At 39.1% G+C, this 25879-nt stretch overlaps 1 protein-coding gene across 3 annotated transcripts in view; it reads right to left on the reverse strand.

Annotated features, from left to right (window-relative positions):
• Window positions 1-1548: 1548 nt before the first annotated feature.
• Window positions 1549-25879, reverse strand: part of ipo8 (importin 8) — a 79541-nt gene continuing 55210 nt past the window's right edge. For 2 of the 3 annotated variants that reach the window (XM_056424774.1, XM_056424776.1), the window contains 17 exons: window positions 25465-25599; window positions 23372-23471; window positions 22832-22908; window positions 22484-22600; window positions 22274-22363; window positions 19007-19172; window positions 18307-18467; window positions 13097-13222; window positions 12934-13009; window positions 11951-12076; window positions 10589-10686; window positions 10373-10468; window positions 8931-9151; window positions 8206-8411; window positions 6139-6354; window positions 4373-4504; window positions 1549-1979 (listed from right to left, as the gene is read on the reverse strand). In XM_056424774.1, the coding sequence (XP_056280749.1) occupies window positions 1972-1979; window positions 4373-4504; window positions 6139-6354; window positions 8206-8411; window positions 8931-9151; window positions 10373-10468; window positions 10589-10686; window positions 11951-12076; window positions 12934-13009; window positions 13097-13222; window positions 18307-18467; window positions 19007-19172; window positions 22274-22363; window positions 22484-22600; window positions 22832-22908; window positions 23372-23471; window positions 25465-25599 (2151 nt within the window). In that variant the 3' untranslated portion in view covers window positions 1549-1971. The remainder of the gene's footprint in view (window positions 1980-4372; window positions 4505-6138; window positions 6355-8205; window positions 8412-8930; window positions 9152-10372; window positions 10469-10588; window positions 10687-11950; window positions 12077-12933; window positions 13010-13096; window positions 13223-18306; window positions 18468-19006; window positions 19173-22273; window positions 22364-22483; window positions 22601-22831; window positions 22909-23371; window positions 23472-25464; window positions 25600-25879) is intronic. The other variant, XM_056424775.1, reaches the window with a different exon arrangement.

Genomic DNA, 25879 nt, shown 5'->3' on the forward strand with positions numbered 1-25879 from the left:
TGTTCATTTTTTTATGCGCTTAAACTGATTTCCAGCCTGCACAGAGACCAACAGTGGATTTTCCTAAAGAATACAGATTTTCTTGATTTTCCACCAAATTGTGTCTTAGGACACAGGATTTACAAGTTTCATGATATTTTCATGAATACCTGACGCTTTCATCACTTTACTGCCTCAAAGCTGTATGTTCATTTTTTTATGCACTTAAACTGATTTCCAGCCTGCACAGAGACCAACAGTGGATTCTCTTGATTTTCCACCATATTATGTGTCTCAGGACACACGATTTACAAGTTTCATGATATTTTCATGAATACCTGATGCTTTCATCACTTTACTGCCTCAAAGCTGTATGTTCTTGTTTTTATGCGCTTAACCCTTGTGTTGCCTTCGGGTCAATTTGACCCGATTCAATGTTTCACCCTCCTGTCGACTTCCGGTCAATATGACCCGATTCAATGTTTAACCTTCCTGTTACCTTTATATTTACTAACATATTTTACCCTTGAGGTCAATATGACCCCAGCTATTAAAATCTCCAGAAAATTATTTGAATTAATATTGTTTTCCAAGTTTAAGTGTGAGGTACTTTATGTTTGTTTGTTGACTCCCGAAAGAACACCGACATTAAACATTGAATCGGGTCAAATTGACCCGAAGGCGACAGGAGGGTTAAATATTGAATCGGGTCAAAATGACCCGAAGGCAACACAAGGGTTAAACTGATTTCCAGCCTGCACAGAGACTAAAAGTGGATTCTCCGAAAGAATACAGATTTTCTTGATTTTCCACCATATTATGTGTCTCAGGACACACGATTTACAAGTTTCATGATATTTTCATGAATACCTGATGCTTTCAGGTTGCAGGTGACTTTTTCTTTGGTCCGCTCCGTTGCGCGCACACGCCGGCATCGGATCTCTGTGGCGCGCGAGACGGCGAGCCAAGAAGTGTTACCGCGACACGTAGACAGAAATGACATGCTGTTGTGTAGTAGATACGATCAATAACAGACATTTAGTTTAATAAAAGAACAAAGACGTCTTTAAGAAAAGGACCTGACATTACTTCTGCTGTAATCTGGCGTGATAGAGAAATTTACAGGGGGCGGGCGGAGATATATATATTTTTAAACTCAAAATTGTCTGCGAGCCATATGCCGTCACCGGAAGAGCCATATTTGGCTCGCGAGCCATATGCCGTCACCGGAAGAGCCATAGGTTCCCGACCCCTGGTGTAGAGTTTTGTAATGCTCTCCTTGGTATTATTTGTTATTTGTGATATTGGGCTATTCAATGTTTTTTTAGAAAAGGCAGGAAGGAAATGTGACCGTTAATTAAATTATTTCTGAAAACACTTACAAAAACAAATCCAGGGACATCCCGAAAGACAAAAAATATTATTCTCCTAAAATCCTGCTCCCATTTTAATTGCATGTTTGACATAGCTGTAGGCCACAATACCTCAACCTCCTCAACCATTTGCATCATCTTCCTGCTCCATGATATGATACAAAGTGTTCAACGATAAAAAGAAAAAGACAAGGGCTTACATTATGCACAAACACACATTCTGATGTGTTTTTATTTTCACACACACACGCACGCACACACGCACATGCACACACATGTCACAGATCAAAGGGACTGCACTGTACAATAACTGAAATTATTTTTGCTGGTCAAGGACAATTAAATGTATAATGCAGACCACACGCACAGATCATAGGAATATTCCAGTTGAGGCTCTTTACAGTGCACCAGATTCAAAGATATAATGCCAACCCAGCCCCTAATATTTCATCCATTCATATGAAACCCTGGGAACTGGTTATGATTGGATCCAGTAAGTCTGGTATGGTCTGATCTTGATTGAGATCCTTCAGATTAGACAGAAATCCACTTTAGGTCAAGTCAACCCAGATCCTCTCTTCTTCGTCCAATTCTCTGAAATCTGCAGACTGTCTCCTCCTTAGTGTTCTGAAAACAAAGGATTTGGAAGAGAAGAGTTTAACTTTTTTGAAAAGGGTAAAAACCATCTAAATTCACGAATGTTTGGCAAAATCTTCTCAAATGGACTTCAGGATAGCCCAAAGTAAACGTTTTTTTCAGAATTGTTTTAAAGTACTGTAATTTGGTAATTATTTAGTATTAATCATACCTAATAACTAAGAGCACAAATTAATAAATGATGTCAAAAAAAGGAGCACAAAGCCCCCTCTAAAACAACAAATTGACCTTTTTGTTTGTGTATGAATTAAATAGACTGGATACAACATGATAATCAGTGCTGGCAGGTGATTTTACATTTTTTTTACAGTCAGGCCTGCTGTTTGGAAACCATGACAAATAAAATTGATACTGATCTTCTCACTCTCAAAAAGGATTGTAATACATGGTTGTACTTTACTTTACTTCATATTTGTTACTGTTTTTTACAAATTAAAAACATTTATCATTTTCCATATCTCCCCTCTGGATCGTGGTCCATGCCTACTATCCGTACATTGTCATATTCATTGAATGTGTTTATGTAACTCTGTAATGCTGTTCATTCTGTACACATGACATCTATGGCTTTTGTCCATCATGGGGGAGAGATCCTTCTGTTGCTCTCCTGAAGGTTTCTTCTCTTCATTCATAGAGCATTGTAGAGCCATTCATAGAGCTCTTTCCTGGACCTGTAGGTCCAGAGGTTTCATGAAAACTGTTCAAAACATTTAATTTGGCTTCAGAGGCTGCTATATTCAATTCAGCCTGTAATCTGTCTTTCTTCATTTCCACAGCATTTTTGTTTTAATGCAGACATACGTATTTGTGGTACAGCTTTTTCCGTAGCTATTTGAAGGCGTTCTGAAGGTACTGATGAACAGGTTGCTGATCGCCTCATCTGTTTAGATGCATTGAAAATACTATCTCGAGGTTCATCAAGCCTATGAGGATCTGATATATCAAAAGTTTCCTTTGAAACCACTTCCAATATGAAATTCCTAAATGTCTCTATTTTGGGCTCATACCAGTCCATAGTCTCATTTTCCTTCATTTCAGCAGGTAAAAAAAAGCCTTTGGAGAGCAACATAAACATCTTTAAATTAATTGAGCGTTATCTTAAATTGCTCCACATCACTTAACACCCTTTCAGTATTTCCACCACCAGCAAGCAATGTTCTGAGTTCATTCATTTTCCAGGTGCAAGCGCTTAGTTTCTCTGTACATGTAAAGAAGACACACGGTGAACCATTACAAACAGCTGAGAAAATTAAGAAGCCACTATATCCTTGATTGACATACACGTGGTAGAGGAAAGTCTTTAGATCATACAAATAAATACAATTACATGTTTGTAATTCAAACAAAATACATGTCTCTAACAGAGGCCATATTGTTTTTCATTATGGGACATAAACACAATATTTTTTCTCCATGTTCCATCTGGGTCTCATTTATGTCCACTGTTCCTCATACTGTGGTCCAGAAAGTGTGTAAAAAAAGTTGGAAATCTCCAATCCATACTATGACAACTGACAGCATAAATAACCCTTCAGGGCATTCATGAAACATTACAAAATGAATTTATCAAGCATTTTTTCACATCCTGTCAGTGTCTTAAACTTAAAACTTGTCTTTTTTGCTTAAATTTACAATTATCTGTCATCAATGCATAATTATTATTATAATCCTTGTTTTTTTCTGCCAAAGAAAATATCGTAAACTGTCTGAAAGCCACTGCATCTCTGGATTCATTCTTTATATGTTTACAATAAATCTGTAATATTGTTATCTTGATTGTCTATACTGTATTTGTATTCAATTCAATTTAGTTTAATGTATAAAACCCAATATCACAAATTACAAATTAGCTTTAGAGGGCTTAACAATGTGTACATACCCTGACCCAGTACCTCACATCGGATCAGGAAAAACCCTTTCACGGTGAAAAAAAGGGAAGAAACCTTCAGGAGAGCAACAGAGGAGGATCCCTCTCCCCGCTTGGCCAGAAGCAATAGATGTCATGTGTACAGATGAACAGCGTTAAGGAGTTACAACACATTCAATGAATATGACAGAAAGGTATGAATAATTAGTAGGATGGGGGGCATGGCAGGAGGCCATGTTGCTTATTGTGTACACACAACATCCATTGCATGTCTTTCTGTTAGAAAAGAGAGAAGGATCCCTCCCTCAGTTTATGTTCCCTTAGGTTGCATCCATTTTAGGGAGAGTTTTCTTAATTTGTTGCAAGTCTCAAAAGGACAGAGGGTGTTGTATACTGTACATATTGTAAACCCCCTTGAGGCAACTTTGTGATATTGAATTCTATAAATGAAATTGACTTCACTTTCTGTGTGCTTGTGGTGTTACCACACTCTTACCACACTGGCCCTTGGCTGCTGTGCTCCTCCTCTGCTGTGACATGCTGTAGATCTCTTGCAGTTGTTTCTTCTGGTCGACGCTGAGCGAAGCAGTCAAACACTGGTACCAGGCTGCATCTGTGTTCTGGACCCCTACACATGGCCAAAGTGAAAGGTTATCGTGGGAGATGGTTTTCATGCAGCCAGTCAAAATAATAACATCAGCAGATTAACCGACAGCAAATAAAAATTCTGATGGATTATTTGTTTAAATGATAAAACAAGCATGAATGCTGGTTCTAGCTTCTTAAATGGGATGATTTGATTGTGTTGCTACTGTATTTTAATTTGTGTGTAATGATTCCTTCTGTACACATGGCATCTATTGCACATGTCCATCTTGGAGAGGGATCCTCCTCCGTTGCTCTCGTGAAGGTTTCTTCCCCCTTTTCCCGTGAAAGGGTTGTTTGGGATATTTTCCTGATCCAATGTGAGGTTCTGAGACAGGGATGTCTATGTGTACAGATTGTAAAGCACTCTGGGGCAAATTTGTAATTTGTGAGAATGGGGTATACAAATAAACTGAACTGAATTGGGCTGCACGGTGGTATGGTGGCTAGCACTGTCGCCTCACAGCAAGAGAGCCGTGGGTTCAATTCCCGGTCGGCGCGGTCCTTCTTTGTGGAGTTTGCATGTTCTCCCCGTGGCAGCGTGGGTTCCCTCCGGGTTCTCCGGCTTCCTCCCACAGTCCAAAGACATGATGCAGGTTAATTGATCTCTAAATTACCCGTAGGTGTGAATGTGAGAGTGAATGGTTGTATGTCTCTATATGTGCCCTCGATGGACTGGCGGCCTGTCCAGGGTGTCCCCTGCCTTCGCCTTATGTCAGCTGGGATCGGCCCCCACGACCCTAATGAGGATAAGCGGTATTGATGATGGATGGATGGATGTTTCTTATTCTCACATTAACAGATGGAAAATAACAAGTGAGATGGGAAAGTTGTCATGTTTTATTTAGTTGCATAATAATTCTGCACACTAATAGTTGCCGAATAATTGTGCACACATATTCTCCTAAGAAAGCCAAAACCTCACTTTTACTTTCTAAAATATTCAGGTTTGAGGTTTATTGACATTTTGGATTGACCGAGGGCACTGTAGTTGTTCAATAATAAAAGGAATCCTCAAAAATACAACTTGCCTAATAATTGTGCACATGGTGTATGTACAGATTGTAAAGTACTCTGAGACACATTTGTAATTTGTGAAAATGGGCAATACTGAATTGAATTGAATGATTTAACTGACTGTTTTTTAAAAATTATTACGATGTTTTTTTTGTATTTATGTACTTTTTATATTGTTTTGTATTGCATATCTTTAATTTAATTATTTTACGTTTAATGACTATTTTAGCCCTGAGATGGACTGGCGACCTGTCCAGGGTGTACCTGCCTTTGCCCAATGTCAGCTGGGATCGGCTCCAGCGCCCCTAAAGAAGAATAAGCAGTTTGGATAATGGAATGGAATTACTATTTTATTAACTTTACTATTTTTGTATCATATTTTCTAGACGGATGTTTGTTTTGGTGTACAAAATGTGCTATAGAAATAAAATTGCTTTTATAATATCTGTTTGGCTGTGCTAGGAATGAGAAATCGGTAACATTGTAAGCTTGTATTTTGAAACCTGAGGAGCTCTGACCAAAATAAGCCTGTATATAATGAAGAAGAAAGTCACTAAAGTGTTCTTTAGGCAGACACCCGACATCTGATTGATGACTTACGGAGCAGGGCGGAGGTGAAGAACTGATACTCGTCCTCTCCGTTGTCGTAGTCTAAAGGCGTGCTGTACTCCTCCAGGGGTGTACCCTCAAAGCAGTCGTCGTCCCAGTACTCATCTTCATCTTCATCCTCGTCGGACAGTCTTGTTGGCATGCTGGACTGCTGTTGCATGGCGTTACGCTTCTCGGTCACCTCATCTTCATCACTGGGAATCTCCTCTGCCCATACACAACATAATACAGCCATTAGCATCAAAGCTTTCATAAGGCCATATTGAAATGGCATAAAGGTCATTTTGAACTTTTGAACACACTATAAAGAAGAAAATGGAAGGAAACGGTAAGGAAAATGTGTACTACTATGCATGGTCTCCATCTTTCTCGTTAAACAATCTGTACATTTGTTTTTAAAGATTGCAAGATCATTTCCCAACACAACGTCAATTTAAATTGTTTTTTTCTATATGTATCCTTGTAATTTCTTTCCCCATAAAAAAAGAAAAGAAAAAGGGTTGTAGAAAAAACATGAATCTACTGTTGGTGACATAACCCATAGTTTTCAGAAGGGATTTGTTTAAGTTTGATTTGCTGTTCGTCACAATCTTGGCAGCATCTTGACGTAAATAGCTAAGGTAACTATGGTGGGAAGACCAAATGGCAACTACCATAGGCTAACAGTCCTTTCACTCAATACAACACAGATCTTTCTTCTTCCTGATACGTATAGAATATGTATATTCTTAAAGGACACCTTTAATCCCCAAATCACAACTGGAAACAAAGTAGCATAATTTAAAAAGTCACATTTTGCAGAAGGTTGTAACTTCTTTTCTTGAATTAAATCCTCTAATCCAGTAAATTTTTTCACAAATTCAGATCGTTATCTCATTTTGCTTCATAGGAAACAATTTGCTTAGCTATGTTCACCTGATTAACTGGCAGCTGAGTGCAAGACATTACTTCATTATCATGTTGTGTTATTTTTTATTTGCTTTAACATGGCTACCCTGGGCCCAGAAACACAGCTTTTGAGTTTGGATAATTGTCTTATCATTGATGAAAAAAGTTATTGATGGAACACTTTTTTTAAACTTGAGATTTTACAATCCGTCTACTGATTTCAAGAAAACAAAGCTTGGTGTGTTAAGATCGACAATAACTTTGTTTGTACTATATAAGCTACTTCTTTTTTTAGTATTGTCAAGATAGACTTAAACAAGTTGACAACAGGGACAATAAAGCTTGGAACTTTTGTAAAATGTTTTTCTGTTGCTCGATATTTAGCCTTCCCTTATGACATATACATATTTCCGACCCAAACATGTTCAGCGTTCCCATTAAAAAAACATAAGCTTTTCATTTCAAATACACCACCCTGATCGATTTAAGACATTGAAATAAATACATTTTAAATAAAAGGGCCAAGAGAAACTATTAGCCACCACTGTACCGCTAAGGTAATCTTTCGGTCTGCCCTACAAGCAATCAACAAAGTTTGAAAATTACATTTCTTAATGCTCGAGTAAAGCAAAGTAGAGCTTTTGGGGACCAGCAAATAAATGTGGTAAATGGTAATAGGACCTGTACTTGTATAGCGCAATTTCTAGTCTTCCGACCACTCAAAGCGTTTTGACACTACATGACATTCACCCTTTCACACACAGATTCAGGGAGCTAAGGTTCCACCTGCCCATCAGCAGTAACTAACATTCATACACATTGATACACAGTACGGAAGCAATTTTGGGGTTCGGTGTCTTGCTCAAGGACACATCAACATGGGCTAGATGAGCCGGGGATCAAACCACCGATCCTCTGATTAAAGGCCGACTCTGATCACTACTGAGCCACAGTCGTCGGTGAAAATAATTTGAGCTCAAATCTGAATTAAGATACAAGTGGTAGAAGAACCAATGTTGGCAAAAAAGAGAAATCTCATTTAATCATCCTTACTAAGGAGATTATTTTTCTATTCTCTGCTTTCTCTCTGCCCTTATTCATTCTACATGAATTCCTCCACCTGTCATTTCCTTCTGTTATTCTTTTTGATCTTCCCTGATCTTTTCTCACCGTTCTGATCTAAATCCTGAGCCCCATCATGGGCCAGCAGGTCGGGTTTGTTGACAAGGCGGGAGGCGTTGAGGTGTTTGAGAGCCAGGAACAAGAGCAGGATGGAGGGGACAATCTGGGCGGAAACTCCATCTAGCACTGCCGGCCGAATAGGCAGCTCCATTAGCACGCTCAGGCCGATGATACACATCTTTCGGTCATGGAGCCTGGGGAATTAAAAGAGACTATTTAAATCTTCCTCTAATGTTTTGACATTCACCTGAACCAAATAATCTGGAAAAAGAAGGCTATTTCCAAATGAGCACATGTATTAAAGAATCATAGATAATGAATTTGCAGAATGAGAACAGGAAAAAAAATATCAATGGAGTATTGAGTACAGTTGTAGAAAGTAAATAAATATTGCCTTTGTATTGCAATGCAAACCAGCCCATTAATAACAATGACAGACGAAAAAACTTGTTCATAGCTTAAAGTTCCAGTGTGTAAGATATATATATATATGCCAACAGACAGAAAGATAAACATCTGACACAGTTCTATTAACCGCATATGTGGTAGTTCCCACTTCAGGAGATGTCTCCAGGACAACATTTTGCCATGATGACTCACACCTTGTGAAAAAAATATACCGGCATCACTGTTGCAGCTTGTAAATATCTATCTAATTATGATTTTCATTTTATTCCAGATATTGTTCAAAACAACAGTAGCCTCCCCCTTACCCAAGGAAAAACTCTGTGTCATTCATCCACTGGTTGATGAAGTGGGCAGTGATGGGCTGAGGGTTGTGTTGGAAGTGCATGTTGTCCAGCGTGTGGATGAGCAGGGCCGGGTTGTAGTACAGAGCAGCAATAGCCACCTGCAGACACATGGTCCTCAGCTCGCTGGACTTCACGCCCTTCATCAAACGCTCCAGAACAGCCTCCACAAACAGAGGGATGCACTGCACGTAAGAAACACAGATACATTAGGCTGCTGTAACTCCAGAGTGGAACACATGTAACATGTGGGACATTCTCAGATGCTGTCAATGATTCTATGGTGTTTTTCTTCCATTTCTGGCTGCCTGCAGAAAGAAGGGGGGAGTTTAATTCACTTGACGTTCACTGACAAAGCAAGGTTTGAGATTTCAGAGTCTGATTCTAGTTACTATAATATAAGCCAAGTATAAAGGATTTCTATTTATGTTGACCATCTTTCATTTCAATATCAGCGAAGAAAAAAACTTGCCTTTTTCCACCCTGATGGCATCCACTCAAATGGCTTAGGGTCACGCACTCTATCTGACAATATTTTCTACTCCATCTTGACCTCACCCGGCATTTTCTCACCTGCTAGTCTATCAACAAAAGCCTTCCCCTCCTTCCACTACAATCAACACTAGTTTCCCCTAGTGCATGGGTCGGGAACCTATGGCTCGCGAGCCATATATGGCTCTTCCGGTGACGGCATATGGCTCTTCTGAGTTTGAGTTAAAAAAAAAAATTCTCCGCCCGCCACTCTGTAATTTTCTCTATCGCGCCAGATCACAGCAGAAGTAATTTAAGGTCCCTTTCTTAAAGACGTCTTTGTTCTTTTATTAAACAGCCGTCTGTTATTGATCGTCTCTACACAGCAGCATGTCATTCTGTCTCTACGTGTCGCGTTAACATTTATCCGCTCGCCGTCTCGCGCGCCGCATAGCTCCGATGCCGGCGTGTGTGCGCGCATCGGGGGGAGCAAAGAAAAAGTCACCTGCCCCCCCCCTTCCTTTTTTGTTCCACCGTTGCCACCGTTTTGTAAGACCCATATGTTACGCCCTGTGTACCCCTTGGCACACTAGATAGGCCGTAACACGGCCATATTCCTTTTAAAGCAACTTCCACAAATGGTGTAAGAGTAGGAATGCAAACTTGCAAAGTGACCTAAATATGTGATGTAATTGTATGAAATATATTCTAACAATATTTAATTGTAAGACATTCAACAACATTCAGCATCCACTTTGAAACCATATCAAAATAATACATTTGGATCTTCACAGGCATCGTCAGTGAAGGAAAACCAACTTGTTGGGGTACACGAGACAAATATTGGGGATTGCTGCGTTGAATGCATATTAGATATTTTCAAGACTGAAAGTAAATGGAAATAAAAGGGTGTACTGTGTGGGGCTGTTTCTGACCTGGTCAATGCCTCTGCCTCTGCACTGCAGGATAATGACCTCCAACAGTTTAGCAGCGTGACACTCTGCATCCTCACCTGCATCTATGGTCAGCACCTATAACACGTCAAACATAATAGATGACAAGTCATGACTCAGCTAAAAAATAAAAATAAAGGATTATTGTGCACATTGTATGCAGCTTTGAACAGCTAGTGATTACACATAAAGCCTGACCTTTTTGCACATGCTGTAGATGGCTTCTAAGTGCTTAGGGTTTGACAATAGCATGTCTGTATCCACGGTAACATAGTTGTGCAAGAGAGGCATCATATCTGTAAAAAACACATACCATCATTGACATTACCACCATTTTTATGGGTGGGTGTATGAACCTGCACAAAATTTATTTTACAGGTACACTGCATTTTTTCCGCTTTGACAGTTATTACGACATGATTCATTATCATTTTAGTTTAGTTCCTCAAATAGCTCACTGAGAATTACACTGGACTCTATAGCCACTGTAAAAAAGATCATAAAACAAATGAAGTTAGGTCTTCGGCATATTGCTGATACCTCCCAAACCAAAGAAAACGTGTTCCATAAAAACACATTAGTCTCGTGAGAACATATTGGTTAACTCTGTTTACTTTTAGTTTAGTTTTTTGTTAATGTGTAATATTTATTATTATGCTTACTATGTTTTATATATAAGATATTGTTTATATTGTTTGCTTCAATGATTTGTACATTTGTTTTGTTGATTGCAATCAATAATAGAGAAAAATAACAACAACCCCATGTTACTCTTTAATACTGTAGCCAGGCTGACAGATTCACAGATCTGTGGAACCGTGCATTCCTATAGACCTTAGTAGTAGTAGTTGTAATAGCAGCTCTGTGGAGCTGTGTATTCCTATTTGTAGCTACGTAGTAGTAGTAGTAGCAGCTTTGTGGAGTTGTGTATTTCTATAGATCTCAATAGTAGTAGTAGCTCTGTGGAGCCATGTATTCCTATAAACGGCAGTCGTAGTAGTAGTACTACATAGTAGGAGCCGTGTATTCCTGTAGATCTCAGTAGTAGTAGTAGAAGTGGTATAGCATTAGAACTAGCAGCAGCGGTAGCAAAAGCAGCTCTGGTGAGCCAGTAGCAGCAGTAGTAGTAGTAGAACTAGTAGTAGTAGCTCTGTGGAGCCGTATATTCCTAAATACCCGAGTAGTAGTAGCAGCTCTGTGGAGCTGTGTATTCCTAAAGAACTCAGTAGTAGTAGCTCTGTAGAGCCGTATATTCCTAAATACCTCAGTAGTAGTAGTAGTAATAGTAGTAGCTCTATGGAGCCGCTGTAATTAAACCTCTTCTGAAGAAGCCAAGTCTTGATTCAGAGGTGTTGGCTAACTACAGACCGATCTCTAACCTTCCCTTCCAACAAGGAAGTAGTCGCAAATCTGACTTTCTAAATAATAATTGTTTAATTTATAATCAGTCAACTACTGTATTGCCATATGTAAGACAATGTTTTTGGTTCTTGTGCTTGCTGCAGCACAAATTGCCTTCTTTTGAGAAATAATAAATTGACTTCACTTTCTTTGACATACCTGTGAAGTAGTCGAAGCAGTCCTGCTGGAACACCTCATACAAGACCCCAAGAAGCTGCCACATTTGGGGGGAAACAGTCTGACAGGTGAGGCCGAAAGCCAGCGACAAAATCTCCTCGTAGAACTCTGCGGAGGACAGGAAAGGACTGTTGATGAATCTAAATCCTTCACATGCATTAACTACACCTAAAGTGGGATCAGTGTAATGTGTTTTATGTGCCCCAACAAATGAGCATGAGCACACAGAATAGCAGGCCAATGCAGTGAAAGGGAAAAGCCGGAGCTTGTTTAAAAAATAAGGATAACAAGATGTTTACTTGCAAGATTTGCAGTGAAAAGTGCAAATCCAGAAAATATCCGGCTCACATAAAAAATAAAAAAATTCACGACCATTGTGTAAGGAGCCATTAAGTGTGGTTAATAAATTGGTTAATTGCAATTTCAGGAATATTAATTTCTAATTTCTGAATTATGCTCCATTGTGCAGGAATATGTAAAATATAATGAAAGACATTTATGTTAATGATTGATCGTGATTTACTGACAGCAGCAGGAGCAAAAGAAAGTGCTGCATTAGGCATGCAAGCATATAGTTTTTCTTCCGTATGCCAGACATGGATGTTATGGCTGTCATGATGGAAGCGAGATGTAACCAGTAACCCAAACATAGTTTTGAAAATGTTCCTGAAGAAACCTTTGGGTCGTATCACAAAATCATTACCCTGCTGTGTGCGTCATGAATATTGTAGAACTGATGGGACTACACATCTGACACATTTACAGAAATGTTTTTATTAATGTGCACTGCCCCGTATCAAATAAACAGACAGAATGAGTATTTCATGAGCGCACAGATGCAGCAGAATTTCATTTAGTAAACCTGTGATGACCAAACCTTCCACATTTTTAGGATGATCTGAGAGCAGTAAAATGTAGAAAGTGAGTGTGTTCATATCAAAACCCTGGACTGCCCCTGCACACACCTGCCATACCTATGATGGGTTTCTGCAAGACCAGACCAATCACCTGCAAACAGATCCCCTCTAACTGCTGAGTGATCTGAGAGGTAGAATGAACAAATATATAGTATCAAACAATAGCATAACAGCATGTATGATATTTGTGTTGGCTGTGAGTGTGCGAGACCTCCTTGTGATCCTCCATGACTGTAAGGATGGTGTCAATGGTGCTTAGGATGCCCAGGGCCATGACAGTCTTGTCCTCGTTCTCCTCGTACTCCTCACTCTGAAGGACCCGAGTGAAAATCTCCGCCTGTCAAACACACACATACAATGGTCAGACACACAGTGTTCACACACACGTACACTCATACAGTGGTCACACACACACACAGTGGTCATACACACACACACAGTGATCATACACACACACACAGTGGTCACACACACACACATATTATGAAGCATAAGGGAAAGACTGTTTTCTCTATGAAAATGATTAATGTTAATTGCAAGAGTTAATGTTTATACGTATGTCACATGAGAATGAATGTTATTCTAGTATTTGAATGTTGAAGCCGGTTGAAGCCTGTGACGTTACTTTTATCCGGAAAGTAAGATACTAGACTTTTATTGTGAAGGAACCATTTAGTTAGCTGGCTGGAAGTGCGACGTCGCAGCAACGTGACTGTAACAGTTTCCGGGCCGTTACCCGTGGGCTCCAAGGCCGTTACCCAAAAGCTCCAAGGATTACCAGACACCAACGAGGTTCCGTTCAATAACATATTTTATTTCCCACCACATAGCAGACCGCAAGTCTGCGCCTCTTCTCACTCTTCCTACTCTCCACTCTCCACTGAGAGCTTTTATCAGGCAGTTGACTGATTAACAGCCGAGGCCAAATTGGAGACAGCTGCCACAGTGACGTTTAACATCTCCATGTTGTTGTTGTATTAGCCAAGCCAACCGGAAAGCATCCCCAATCTGAATATGAAAGAAATAATCTTTGAGAATAGTGATTGGCTGTTGGAAACTAATATAAAAGTCTGTGCAGGTAAACATCCGGTCTCTTGTTCCGGTCCCTGTGTCGCCAGGGTTTTTCCTGCATAGAGAAAATGTGGGCGGGCGCCTAAGCCGTTTTCCCGAACGCCTATGACAAATCCCGAGCGCCTAAGGCAAAAAAAAGTCTGCGATGTAAAAAAACAAAAAAAACTGTGTTCATCACATGCATGTCAGCGAATATGTTCTCAATAGTATGTTTCAAGTAGGCTACAGCCGAACCCTCGTTCTGTTTTGATCAATAGTAATCGAGTTGATAAGCGTGTCTTCTTGTCTGATCAATACGCAACTGTGAGGTGCGCGAATGGACAGAGCGGCCATCTGCTGATCACTCACTCAACAACGGCCCGACGTGCACAAATACACCTGGACTAGCCTATAGGGCTGCAACAACGAATCGATAAAATCGATTATTAAAATAGTTGGCAACGAATTTCATTATCGATTCGTTGTGTCGCGCGATTATTACGGCGCTCAATAAGTCGCGGAGTATAAAAAAAGTTGAGTTGAGCGCAGAGCGGCGCAGGAAAAACAAGAGCTGAGCGGAGCGGAGGGAGAGGACAGACGGAACCCTGCGTTGTGAGAGCCAATCAGCGCTGAGCTGCTCCGTTGTTGATGAATCTAATTGGCTGCTGCTGCTCTCGTGGCGCTGGATGCAGAAGTCATTCAAGTCATCGGAGTGACATTCACGGAGCTGTGTGCGCCTACGGGTGATGTTATCAGGGCTCTCAAGTGTCACGCATTGAGAGTGACAGTCACTTATTTCGGTCTTTAGTCACGCACTCCCGCCACACATCGTATTTCTCACGCTGAGAAACGACTCTCGGCTATTTAATGTTTTAATGTGCCGCAGCGCGCCAACATGAGCCGCGCTGCCCTCACCATGGAGGAATCAAGCGCTCCCTGGAGTTCTGCTGTGAGGTGCCACTTATCAGCCAATCAAAAAAAAGAAATGGGCTACACAGTAGCCAATCAGAAAAGAACGTATCTGTTGTATCTGGGTAAGATTTAATCCAGCAACCAATGAAAATAAAGCATCCTGGAATTGCGCGCGACTGATATAACACATTTGCATTACTTTTCCAAACATTTTGGGATTTTATTTTTTTCAATTACTTTTCGAGGCCTGGAAATAGCCATTTAAAAATTCCATGACTTTCCCAGGTTTTCCATGACCGTACGAACCCTGTTTTGAATAAAGTGTTGAAAATTACAGTATTTTTATCCGATTAATCGAAAAAATAATTAACAGATTATTCGATTATCAAAATAATAGTTAGTTGCAGCCCGTCTAGCCTATCTATTTTAATCTAAAGTGGAAGCAAAATGATTTCCTCAAGCATAGCCATCATTATTTCTGGGGGCAAAAAATACATAGATGTCTGCTAATTACGGTGACATGGTAACATAGACCGTGCGCGCACAGCGCGCCAACAATTTTTTTGGGAGCACCGAAGACCCATTTTGACCCAGGAAAAACCCTGGTCGCGCAGACCTGCTCTCCAGTGTTTAAAAGGGGAGTAGACTGTGGGGCTCAGGTCGGATCGGAGATGCGATCACGAGCCGTGTCTGTTTATTTAAACTTCTTGCCGTTAAATAGTTAAACTTAATTCACCGCATCCAGATCCTGATTTCCATCATCTGCGAAGTGCCCAGTATCAGAATCCTTTGTAGAACCTTTGAGAAAAACGTTTCGGCGAAAGTTAGGAATGCAACATTCCAAGAATGTTGTTAGAGTCAGGTGTATCCACAACATGTTGTTTTCACAATAAATTATGAAAACAACATTATGGGGAACGTTAAGAGATAGCATTCTGAGAACTATAGCAATAAAACATTTACTGCTGGGAATGCCTATTATTTGCAAGTGATCGATTTAGTGTTTGGAGCAACACTGGCTTTGCAAACTTGAGTTGTCTAACCAAGGCAGCAACGAGACACCAAAGTACGGCTGGGCACTTGAAAACTTTTGGGGACACCCGAGCGGATCTACAGATCAACGAACAAGCGCGCAGGGCAGCGGAGCTGCACAATGAAAAGGTGAAGAACAATAGGGAAATATTGAAAATACTCATTAATTGTGTCATGTTTTTGGGTAAACAGGAACTTTCATCTTCATCATCACGGTGTAACTGCTTTGGGTGCGACAATGCGCTGTTTAGTGAACATACTGTAAAAGTTGGACTTAAAGCTCAAAGTTTGTGGACCAGAAATGGATAGAAGAAGAATATTAATATAACTCTGTTGCACTCCACTATGTTCTTGCCTATCAGTTGAACTGTACTGTATTGTACTCTTCCCCTGCAATTCTCTGAATAAAAATGTCAATTTCAAGGTGACGCAACGCCTGGTTATACTGCGTTTCTGTCTAAATGTATAGTGTCTAGAGCCATGGCATCATAATGATAGTAATAAGAGGTGGATTAATTCGGGTGGGACTGTGTAGGACCTCACTGAAGGCTCAGGCCCCAGGCCCACGGCACGCCACTGCGTTTTGAGGATGTTGAAAAAACAACGTTCCAAGAACAAAGGGGCTATAACATTCCAATAATGTAAGGGATGTAACATTCTAAAAACATTAAGGCATACAACGCTCCGAGAGAACAACGTTCTGAGAATGCTCTGAAAACGCTCAAAGAACGTTCCGAAACAGCTTTCAGGGAACTTTCGGAAAACATTGTTCCGAGATTATTTATAATGATAACAAAGTTTGGACCAAGTTTTCTATAATGTGAGAAAGACAAATAATTTAGAGATGGGGACAGTCAGTTAGGAGAAATCAGACGGGAACACTGATCCTAAAATCCTTTTTCGAATAATAAAAGTACATCACAGAAAAGGAAAAGGAGTTCATGGTACAAATTGGGCAGAAATGGGCTTCCCAGTCAACGGAAGCTTTCGTCTAAAATAACTACACCAGCTTAAGACATGTTTGAAGAAAAAGGAACAGGCATGAAAAAGACATGCAACCATGTCCAGAAAACCAAGAGAAAAACACACCTTTTAAAGTAGACTGGAAGGCATACGATACATGGAGGAAGGTGGCAGAATTAAAAAGAAAGAAAGAACTTCAGAGCAGAAACACAGGGAATTACAGAAACTCAATGTAAGATTGGCTCATTTTATCAAACATTTGACGAACAAGAGACCACAGCATTCAATACTCAAACCAGAGACCACAGCAATCAATACCCAAACCAGAGACCACGGCAATCAATACCCAAACCAGAGACCATGGCAATCAATACCTAAACCAGAGACCACAGCAATCAATACCTAAACCAGAGACCACAGCAATCAATACCCAAGTTAAAAGAAGGCTTTGCAAGAAGAAATCCTCACAAGGGTTTCGTGCTGAGCAGCACTAATTGTAGATTTCTTTTGTTGCGCTGATCAGGAAGACTTCTTTTTCTTGTTTTTGTTGGACCCATCCATTTCTCTTCCCACTTACCGTAGATCATTAGCGCCGATTGTTAGGTGTGGATGCATTTCATTTGTTTGTCCACCAAAACAATATACACCAAATCAATAGATTGCATTTTTTAACAACAAACAAACTGCCACAAGACTGGGGGAGGGGGACATACACACCTAGGTCAGCGATGAAATGCATTTTGTTTTTAGGACAAGAAGACTCAAATTAACAGTGAAGAACAGAGTGACGGCTGATTTGTTAAAGGGTCCAGCGAAGGTTGAATGTGCATCAGCATGTCCTTGTCATATATAAGTAGCCTATGTCTGCCCTGCATTTTCATTGCTTTTCTCGAACTCAGAAATTATATCTGTAACTTTCTTCCCCCTCTTTTTCCATGGCAGCCCAAAATGTATTTGGGGATATTACGTCACTGTAGCAGTGCATGCATATAGACTCAGAGGAATCACAGTAAAGGTGGAATCAGGCAATAGTCTGTAAAAATTATCCCAAATCAGCAATGAGAGAAAATTTGAACAGCTCTAAATAACTGAGCCCCGGACCAAGACAACTCTGAGTACAACAAGGCATGAGACCAATTCAAGCGCAAAAACATAACCTCCACAATCAAATGGGAGTTGATTAAGTTAGACAAACACATTCTAGATGCAACTTGGCATAAAATTGTACGAATTATTGACTTCTCAGCCATTATTTTGTCAATGGCATACTGATGTAAAATTCAGGATAGTACATTCAAATTAGACTGTCTAGGATAAAAAAATGTGGGTCTACAACTGATCGATTAACTTTTGGACAAATCACTCGTCTATTTAAGAAATTTCTTGAATTGTAGCCAGTAGATTAATCACAAGAGCTTGACAATTGCGCAACAAATGCCAACAATTGTGTGTTGTGTTCCCTACCAGGTTTTGCGTCATGTCCACAGCAATAGCAGCCACTTCCTGGTTGTACTCGCAGATCATCTTCTGAATAACGTTCGTCAGGTCATCATTCTCCGTCTCTTTTACCACATGCAGCAGCTCCTGCATGACCGGCCGAATGTACGGCCTGATGTACAGCTTGGCTTCACAAAAGCACAAAAAAGAGCATGAAATGTAATTTTATACAAAAAGTGGTAAATTAATTTTAAAAAAGTTTGCCTCTACAAAATGAGTACATTGATTTCATGTTCATATTTGCACTTTTTGCATTAGCCCTATTCATCTAGTCAGGGTTCATACGATTTTGACCAATGGATTTCCATGACTAACCAAATGACCAAACATTTTGTGAACGCTCTGTGTATACCTGATAATAGATTATCCCTGAGCTACTGTTGCTATGGCCACTGAACTTTTTAGTTACGGTGCGTGTACATAATACATTTCAATGACTTTTCCAAAAGTTTTGTGATTACATTTTTTTCAAGGATTTTTTCAGGCCTGAAAATAACCATTTTAAAATTCCATGACTTTGCCAGGTTTACCATGACCGTACGAAACCTGCTAGTGGTTTCCATCAACCTTTGAACTCTTTTCTAATACTGAATTATATAGCAGTATCAGCTGATTGAAGTGGTTAAGTATTACCAATTACTGTAAAATAACAAATCCCTCAACCCACCTTGTTCTTGGTTGCTGACGAGTGTCTGTAGAGCCATTGCAGCTTCGACCTTGACAGGCATCTCTTTGTCGTCTATCAGATTCTGTTTCACCAACTCAACGGCATTCCTGAGCACCAGCTCATCATGGAAACGCAGTGGGCTGAAGCAGTGGAGGACCCAGCACGACTGCCCAAACATAGCAAAACACCATACATTTTTTCATCTCAGTCCATCCAGTGTTTTTAGATTACATTAAAAACTTTATTAATACCCAGTAGGGAAACACATTTGCCACCAAAATCTCCAAACGATAACAATACAGTCTAAACAAAAACAAAACAAATTACAAAGAATAAATACCAGAAAATGACATATGAAACATGATTGACATCAGAACAATGGTAGATAAAAATAAAAAAAACACATCCAAAAAGGTGTTAATTTTAAAAAATCGAACTGTTGCTGAGAGCTGGGGCTGTATAATGTGAATAATGCAGGATAATGGAAGTGGTGTTGACTGCTCAGGAAGTTTCTTTTCAAAGAAGTTTAACTCAGTCGTGGAGCAAGACCTTTAGTGGTATAAACTGATCATAACCCCATAACCTTTCTCCACTCATTTCAGAAGCCAAATCAAAGGCTTATGCACTGGTGTCTTTTCCTTGCACTGAAAATGTGTATATGTGCGTGTATATATATATATATATATAAATACACACACACACACATATTGTCAGTGCATTTTACATGACTTGTAGCTAATTGATATGGCTGAAAATGTTTATTGATGCCATACTACAACTGTAGTTTTAGTAAATTGGCACACATTTGGTAGTTTTATTTGATATACATACACACAGATATATACACACAGATATATACATATATATATATACATATATACACACATATATACAGTACATACACATATGTATATATCCACATATATATATATACAGGACTGTCTCAGAAAATTAGAATATTGTGATAAAGTTCTTTATTTTCTGTAATGCAATTAAAAAAACAAAAATGTCATGCATTCTGGATTCATTACAAATCAACTGAAATATTGCAAGCCTTTTATTCTTTTAATATTGCTGATTATGGCTTACAGCTTAAGAAAACTCTAAAATCCTATCTCATAAAATTTGAATATTTCCTCAGACCAAGTTAAAAAAAAGATTTATAACAGCAAAACAAAATCAAACATTTGAAAATGTGTTTCCAGGTGTTTCGAGTTAATTAGACGATTCAAGTGATTTGTTTAATACCCTACTAGTATACTTTTTCATGATATTCTAATATTTAGAAATAGGATATTTGAGTTTTCTTAAGCTGTAAGCCATAATCAGCAATATTAAAAGAATAAAAGGCTTGCAATATTTCAGTTGATTTGTAATGAATCCAGAATGCATGACATTTTTGTTTTTTTAATTGCATTACAGAAAATAAAGAACTTTATCACAATATTCTAATTTTCTGAGACAGTCCTGTATATACACATACATATAGATATAAATATACACACACATACATATATACATATATATATACACACGTATATATACACACATATATAAATACACACATATATATATATATTAGTGCTGTGAAAAATAACGCGTTAACTCAGTTAATTCAATTACAGGTTTAACTAGTTTTTTTTTTTTACGCATTTAACGCATGCGCAGAATGAGCTTCCAATCCGTCTGTTGTTGGTCGTCGGGACGAAAAAAAAGTCACTTGCAAAATGAGCTTCCAATACACCACTTCAATCTGAACTATGTCCGCTCTCATGCAGACGGTCTGTTCATCGGTAATGATCCTTCCGCAGGTTCACCTACGGAAACCTTGTTACGACTTTTACTTCCTGTAGATCAGGGGTCTCAACACATCGATCGCGACCTGCCAGTCGATCGCGGCGTAGTGTCAGTAGATCGCATGACATTAAAAAGATTGGCCCGCCCCCTGACATGTTCTCTAGAGCACGTCTTTGTTCTTTTATTAAACTAAACGTCTGTTGTTGATCGTATCTCCACAGCAGCATGTCATTTCTGTCTCTTCGCGTTGCGTTAACACTTATCGATCTCCGTCTCGCGCGCCAGAGCTCCGTGTGCGCGCATCGGGACCGAGCAAAAAAAAAGTCACTTGTCAATCTGTCCACCTGTCCGGGCCGGTGAGGTTTCAGCTTTGCAGCGGTGTCCCCGCCATCCCTTTCATCACGGCCCAGTTCATGAAGAAAACCCACACAGTCAGTTTGCCTCAACAGCTGCTAGAGGAAGACTAGAGGCCTTTAGATTGTATCATGGTGGAGTTAATGGTTGACAAACAAGAAAAAATGTTCTGTTTAACCCTCCTGTTACCTTTACATTTACTCACATATTTTAAGCCTCGGGGTCAATTTGACCCCAGCAATTAAAACCTCCAGAAAATTATTAGAATTAATATTGCTTCCCAAGTTTAAGTGTGAGGTACTTTATGTTTGTTTGTTGACTACCTAAATAGCCCTTTAACCCTTGTGTTGCCTTCGGGTCATTTTGACCCGATTCAATATTTAACCCTCCTGTCGCCTTCGGGTCAATTTGACCCGATTCAATGTTTAATGTCGGTGTTCTTTCGGGGGTTAACAAACAAACATAAAGTACCTCACACTTAAACTTGGAAAACAATATTAATTCTAATACTTTTCTGGAGATTTTAATAGCTGGGGTCATATTGACCTCAAGGGTAAAATATGTTAGTAAATATAAAGGTAACAGGAGGGTTAAACATTGAATCGGGTCATATTGACCCGAAGGCGACAGGAGGGTGAAACATTGAATCGGGTCAAATTGACCCGAAGGCAACACAAGGGTTAAATAAATAAAAAAGTTGATATTTCTTATGTTTGACACAGTGAAAAACAGCCTGGGGTCAAATTGACCCCAAAGAACACCGACATTAAACATTGAATGGGGTCAAATTGACCCGAAAGGTAACAGGAGGGTTAAACATTCTGTTTAAGATGAAAATGTATTAATGTTCCATATGGAAGAAAACTGCTAAATAACTGCTGAGTTGCAGCACCATTGTATAGAAGAATGTATACATGTATATATCCGTCTTTTGTCATAAATCTCTATGTTCTCACAAAATATACCGAGAATATCGGTAATATGTGATTAATCATGATTAATCCACAAAAACCTGTGATTAACCCGATTAAAAATTTTAATCGTTTCACAGCCCTAATATATATATATTTATACATATACACATACATACACACATATACATATACATACACTCACCCTGGCTCGCAGGTAACCCGTAGGAGAATTGAGTAAAGGGAAGACATAGTTTTGCAGCATCAGTTCCATCTGCTCCCTGTACATCCGCTTCTGTAGAATGAGAAATGCATACACAAAACATAGCCCACAGATTATTTAAACACGAAACAGCAAAATGACTAAAATAACCATTCACTTTCCAAGGGGGGGAGAGAGGCTGGGGGGGCGTACCTTCAGTAAAAGCTCAGCCAGAGCTCCGATGCAGTGCAGTGCTCCGTCTTTCTTACGAGGGTCAGCAGATGGGTCCACCAGTATCTGGTGGCAGAACTCCATCATCTGAGGAAGAACCTGCGAAGAGAAAAACAGGAAGCTTACATGTAGTAAAGGATGAAGAAATTAAAGCTTGATGTAAAATGTCAAACTAAATTGAAAATGTTCTGCATGTTGCCATGGTGTTTGACCACAGCCAAACACATCTATCGCTCCTACTTGCGCAATGTAATTGGCTGCTATAAGATTGATTTAAAGTACATCTGTTGTTGGTATTGACCGCTATTGTAATAAGATGCTCCTCCTCACCTCCTTCCTCTTGCGAGCAGCTTTACAGAGGACGCTCTGGGCAGCAGTAGCTGGTAGGGCTTGGTCATCATAGAGGTCTGCAACAGACAAAACAGTGACTCACAAAAAAACGAACTCACCACCATTTCTGCTTTATACTTGTTGTGGACATCCCACAAACATCAAAACATCTAACGCCCTCTTGTTCGGGTTCATAACATCACCCGAAGGCTCACACAGCTCGGTGAATTTCACAGACTACGTCGCTTCCAGCGCCATTAGAGCAGCAGCAGCCAGTTTGTTTCACCAACGGTGGAGCATCGTAACACTGATTGGCTTTCCAGCTCGGTGTCGGGCGAATTTCAACTTGAGGCAAATTTTTCGCGCCACCCGGTGGAAATTTGCGTCAATCGCAATCAACCGCGTCTGTACATTTACTGTGCATGGAATCTACGCAATGCTTTTGGTGTGAACGCAGCATTACCAATGATACTTGCAAGCAGATTTGGCATCATGATTTCTTGGTTGAGCGAGTTTAGAGATTATTGGGAGGGTACTCACTGAACTTCATGCGGATGTACTCATAAGGGTCTTCCTGCCAAAGCTTCTCATCCTCATCTTTGTAACACATCAGTGGGAAGATGACTTCCTGGCAAATGGTCTGTAAGAAATGATAGATAACAAGAAAAAAATATGATATTTAACAAGGAAAGACATGTGCCACAAGTGATAGAAGAAATGTTGCATCCCTATGATCTCCAACTTTCAGAACCTGAAGACATTACAAGTTTGATGAGGTCTGGGAAGAATTTGACGACTATAATTGCAATGAACTCATGAGCAAATGCACACATAGATTGATTTGACACATAAAGAATTACATTAAATTAAATTGATTTTGTATAGCCCAAATTCACAAATTAGCCTCAGAGGGATTTACAATCAGTACACATACGACATCCTATGTCACAGGACCTCACAATGGATCAGGAAAAACCTCCCAAAAAAAGGAAGAAACCTTCGAGAGAGAAACAGAGGAGGATCCCACTCTTGGGATGGATAGAAATACAATAGATGTCATGTGTACAAAATTAACAATAATTATTAACAATCGCTAGGAACACCAATGAGCCCGAACATGATCCAAACCCCACTTTCAATAAACGTACACAACCGTTCAAAAGTTTGGGGTCATCCAGACAATTTCGTGTCTTCCATGAAAACTCACTTTTATTTATCAAATGAATTGAAAATTGAATAGAAAATATAGTCAAGACATTGACAAGGTTAGAAATAACGATTAATATTTGAAGTATTAATTTTGTTCTTCAAATTTCAAGCTCAAAGGAAGGCCAGTTGTATAGCTTATATCAACAGCATAACTGTTTTCAGCTGTGCTAACATAATTGCACAAGGGTTTTCTAATCAGATATTAGTCTTCTAAGGCGATTAGCAAACACAATGTACCATTAGAACACTTGAGTGATAGTTGATGGAAATGGGCCTCTATACACCTATGGAGATATTTCATTAGAAACAAGACGTTTCCACCTAGAATAGTCATTTATCACATTAACAATGTATAGTGTATATTTTTGATTAATGTTATCTTTATTGAAAAAACAGTGCTTTTCTTTGAAAAATAAAGACATTTCTATGTGACCCCAAACTTTTGAACGGTAGTGTATGTGTATAAAAGATTCTAACTCTCTTTATCAGATTTTAAATTGCTCACATTTCTAATTAATTAGAGGTACTAACTCAAGAGCTAACCAAATAAATAAATAAATCCCTTGTGTCCTTTCTTTCATATAAGAAGCATGAAGATTCAGCATATTAGATTGCATGTATTTATTGCAGCATGACGGTCCTTAGTTTACTGGCTCTTTCGGGAAGTGTTCTTGATTGCATTAAAAATATTTATATTTATTCCTAATGCGTTTACTTGAAGTGCATTTATGAACATTCTCTTGCATTTTACGACTCAACATACTGTTAAAAAGTGTAATTAAAATACAAATGTAATTAATATATGCTTCTAAGAAACTTGAAAAAACAAGGATATTTTTGGAAAGTTTTTGTATACTTACTCATAGTACTATTCAGGTCTACTTAATTTAAGTAAATGGTCCAACAATTTATAATAATTATAAATATAAAATATATAACATTTATAATAGAGTGTGTACCAAAACATGCTTTAAATTAGAATGTAGTGAATATGGGTTTTAGCCTCCCCTTTCAGCATGTCTGTACTTTATAAGTTAACCGACTAGGTCTTCACATCCTCAGCTGATGTAAGTACATAAAGACTTTTCTGTTGGTTGTTGGCAGAAAACAACAAAACAATTAGTGTGCTCAGCTGGGGGTGGTTCTACTGCTCCACCCCATAAGCAGGATATGTCAGACTACTACCCTTGTATGACATGTGGAGGGAAGATAATGATGCTCTTATTTTTGCAGACTTTACTTTTCGGACACTGTATTTTGATGTGACCTTTAAGATATGCTTAAATGTTACCTCAAATACAACAGAAAATGGCATTTTAAATGCAATTTAATACATTTATTACAATAAAAAGTTATTTAACGTTCAACTAAATACAATAAATACACTGAATAGTGTCAATCACATTCCTTTATGACTGTCCTACCTGCATATGTGGCTTCATCTGTTTCCAGGTCAGTGAGTGTGATATGCCCTGATTGAGGTAGTTGAGGCACTGCTGCAGGACACGAGGAGTAACGTACTGCTTTTGTCGGTGCTGGTCCAATACCTTCAGCAGGACCTGGACAACACATGACAAAAGAGAAAACGAAGAAACCAAAACCAAGCATGAACAACATAATCATAAAAATATAAAACCAGGGGTAGGCAATTTATGATGCATGCCAGCATAGGCATACCAGGATTTTTTTTCAGTGACACATGAGAAATCCAATAATATATAAAAATATTGAAATTTGCCACTTCTTTGTGAAATATTACATCAAGAAACTTCTGGCAAAGAGGACAACACACTGCCCACATGTGACATGACATGAAAATCCAGCTGTACTTTTCAGCCC

This window comes from Pseudoliparis swirei, chromosome 10, assembly GCF_029220125.1.
Source record: "Pseudoliparis swirei isolate HS2019 ecotype Mariana Trench chromosome 10, NWPU_hadal_v1, whole genome shotgun sequence".
NCBI classification, from domain to species: Eukaryota; Metazoa; Chordata; class Actinopteri; order Perciformes; family Liparidae; genus Pseudoliparis; species Pseudoliparis swirei.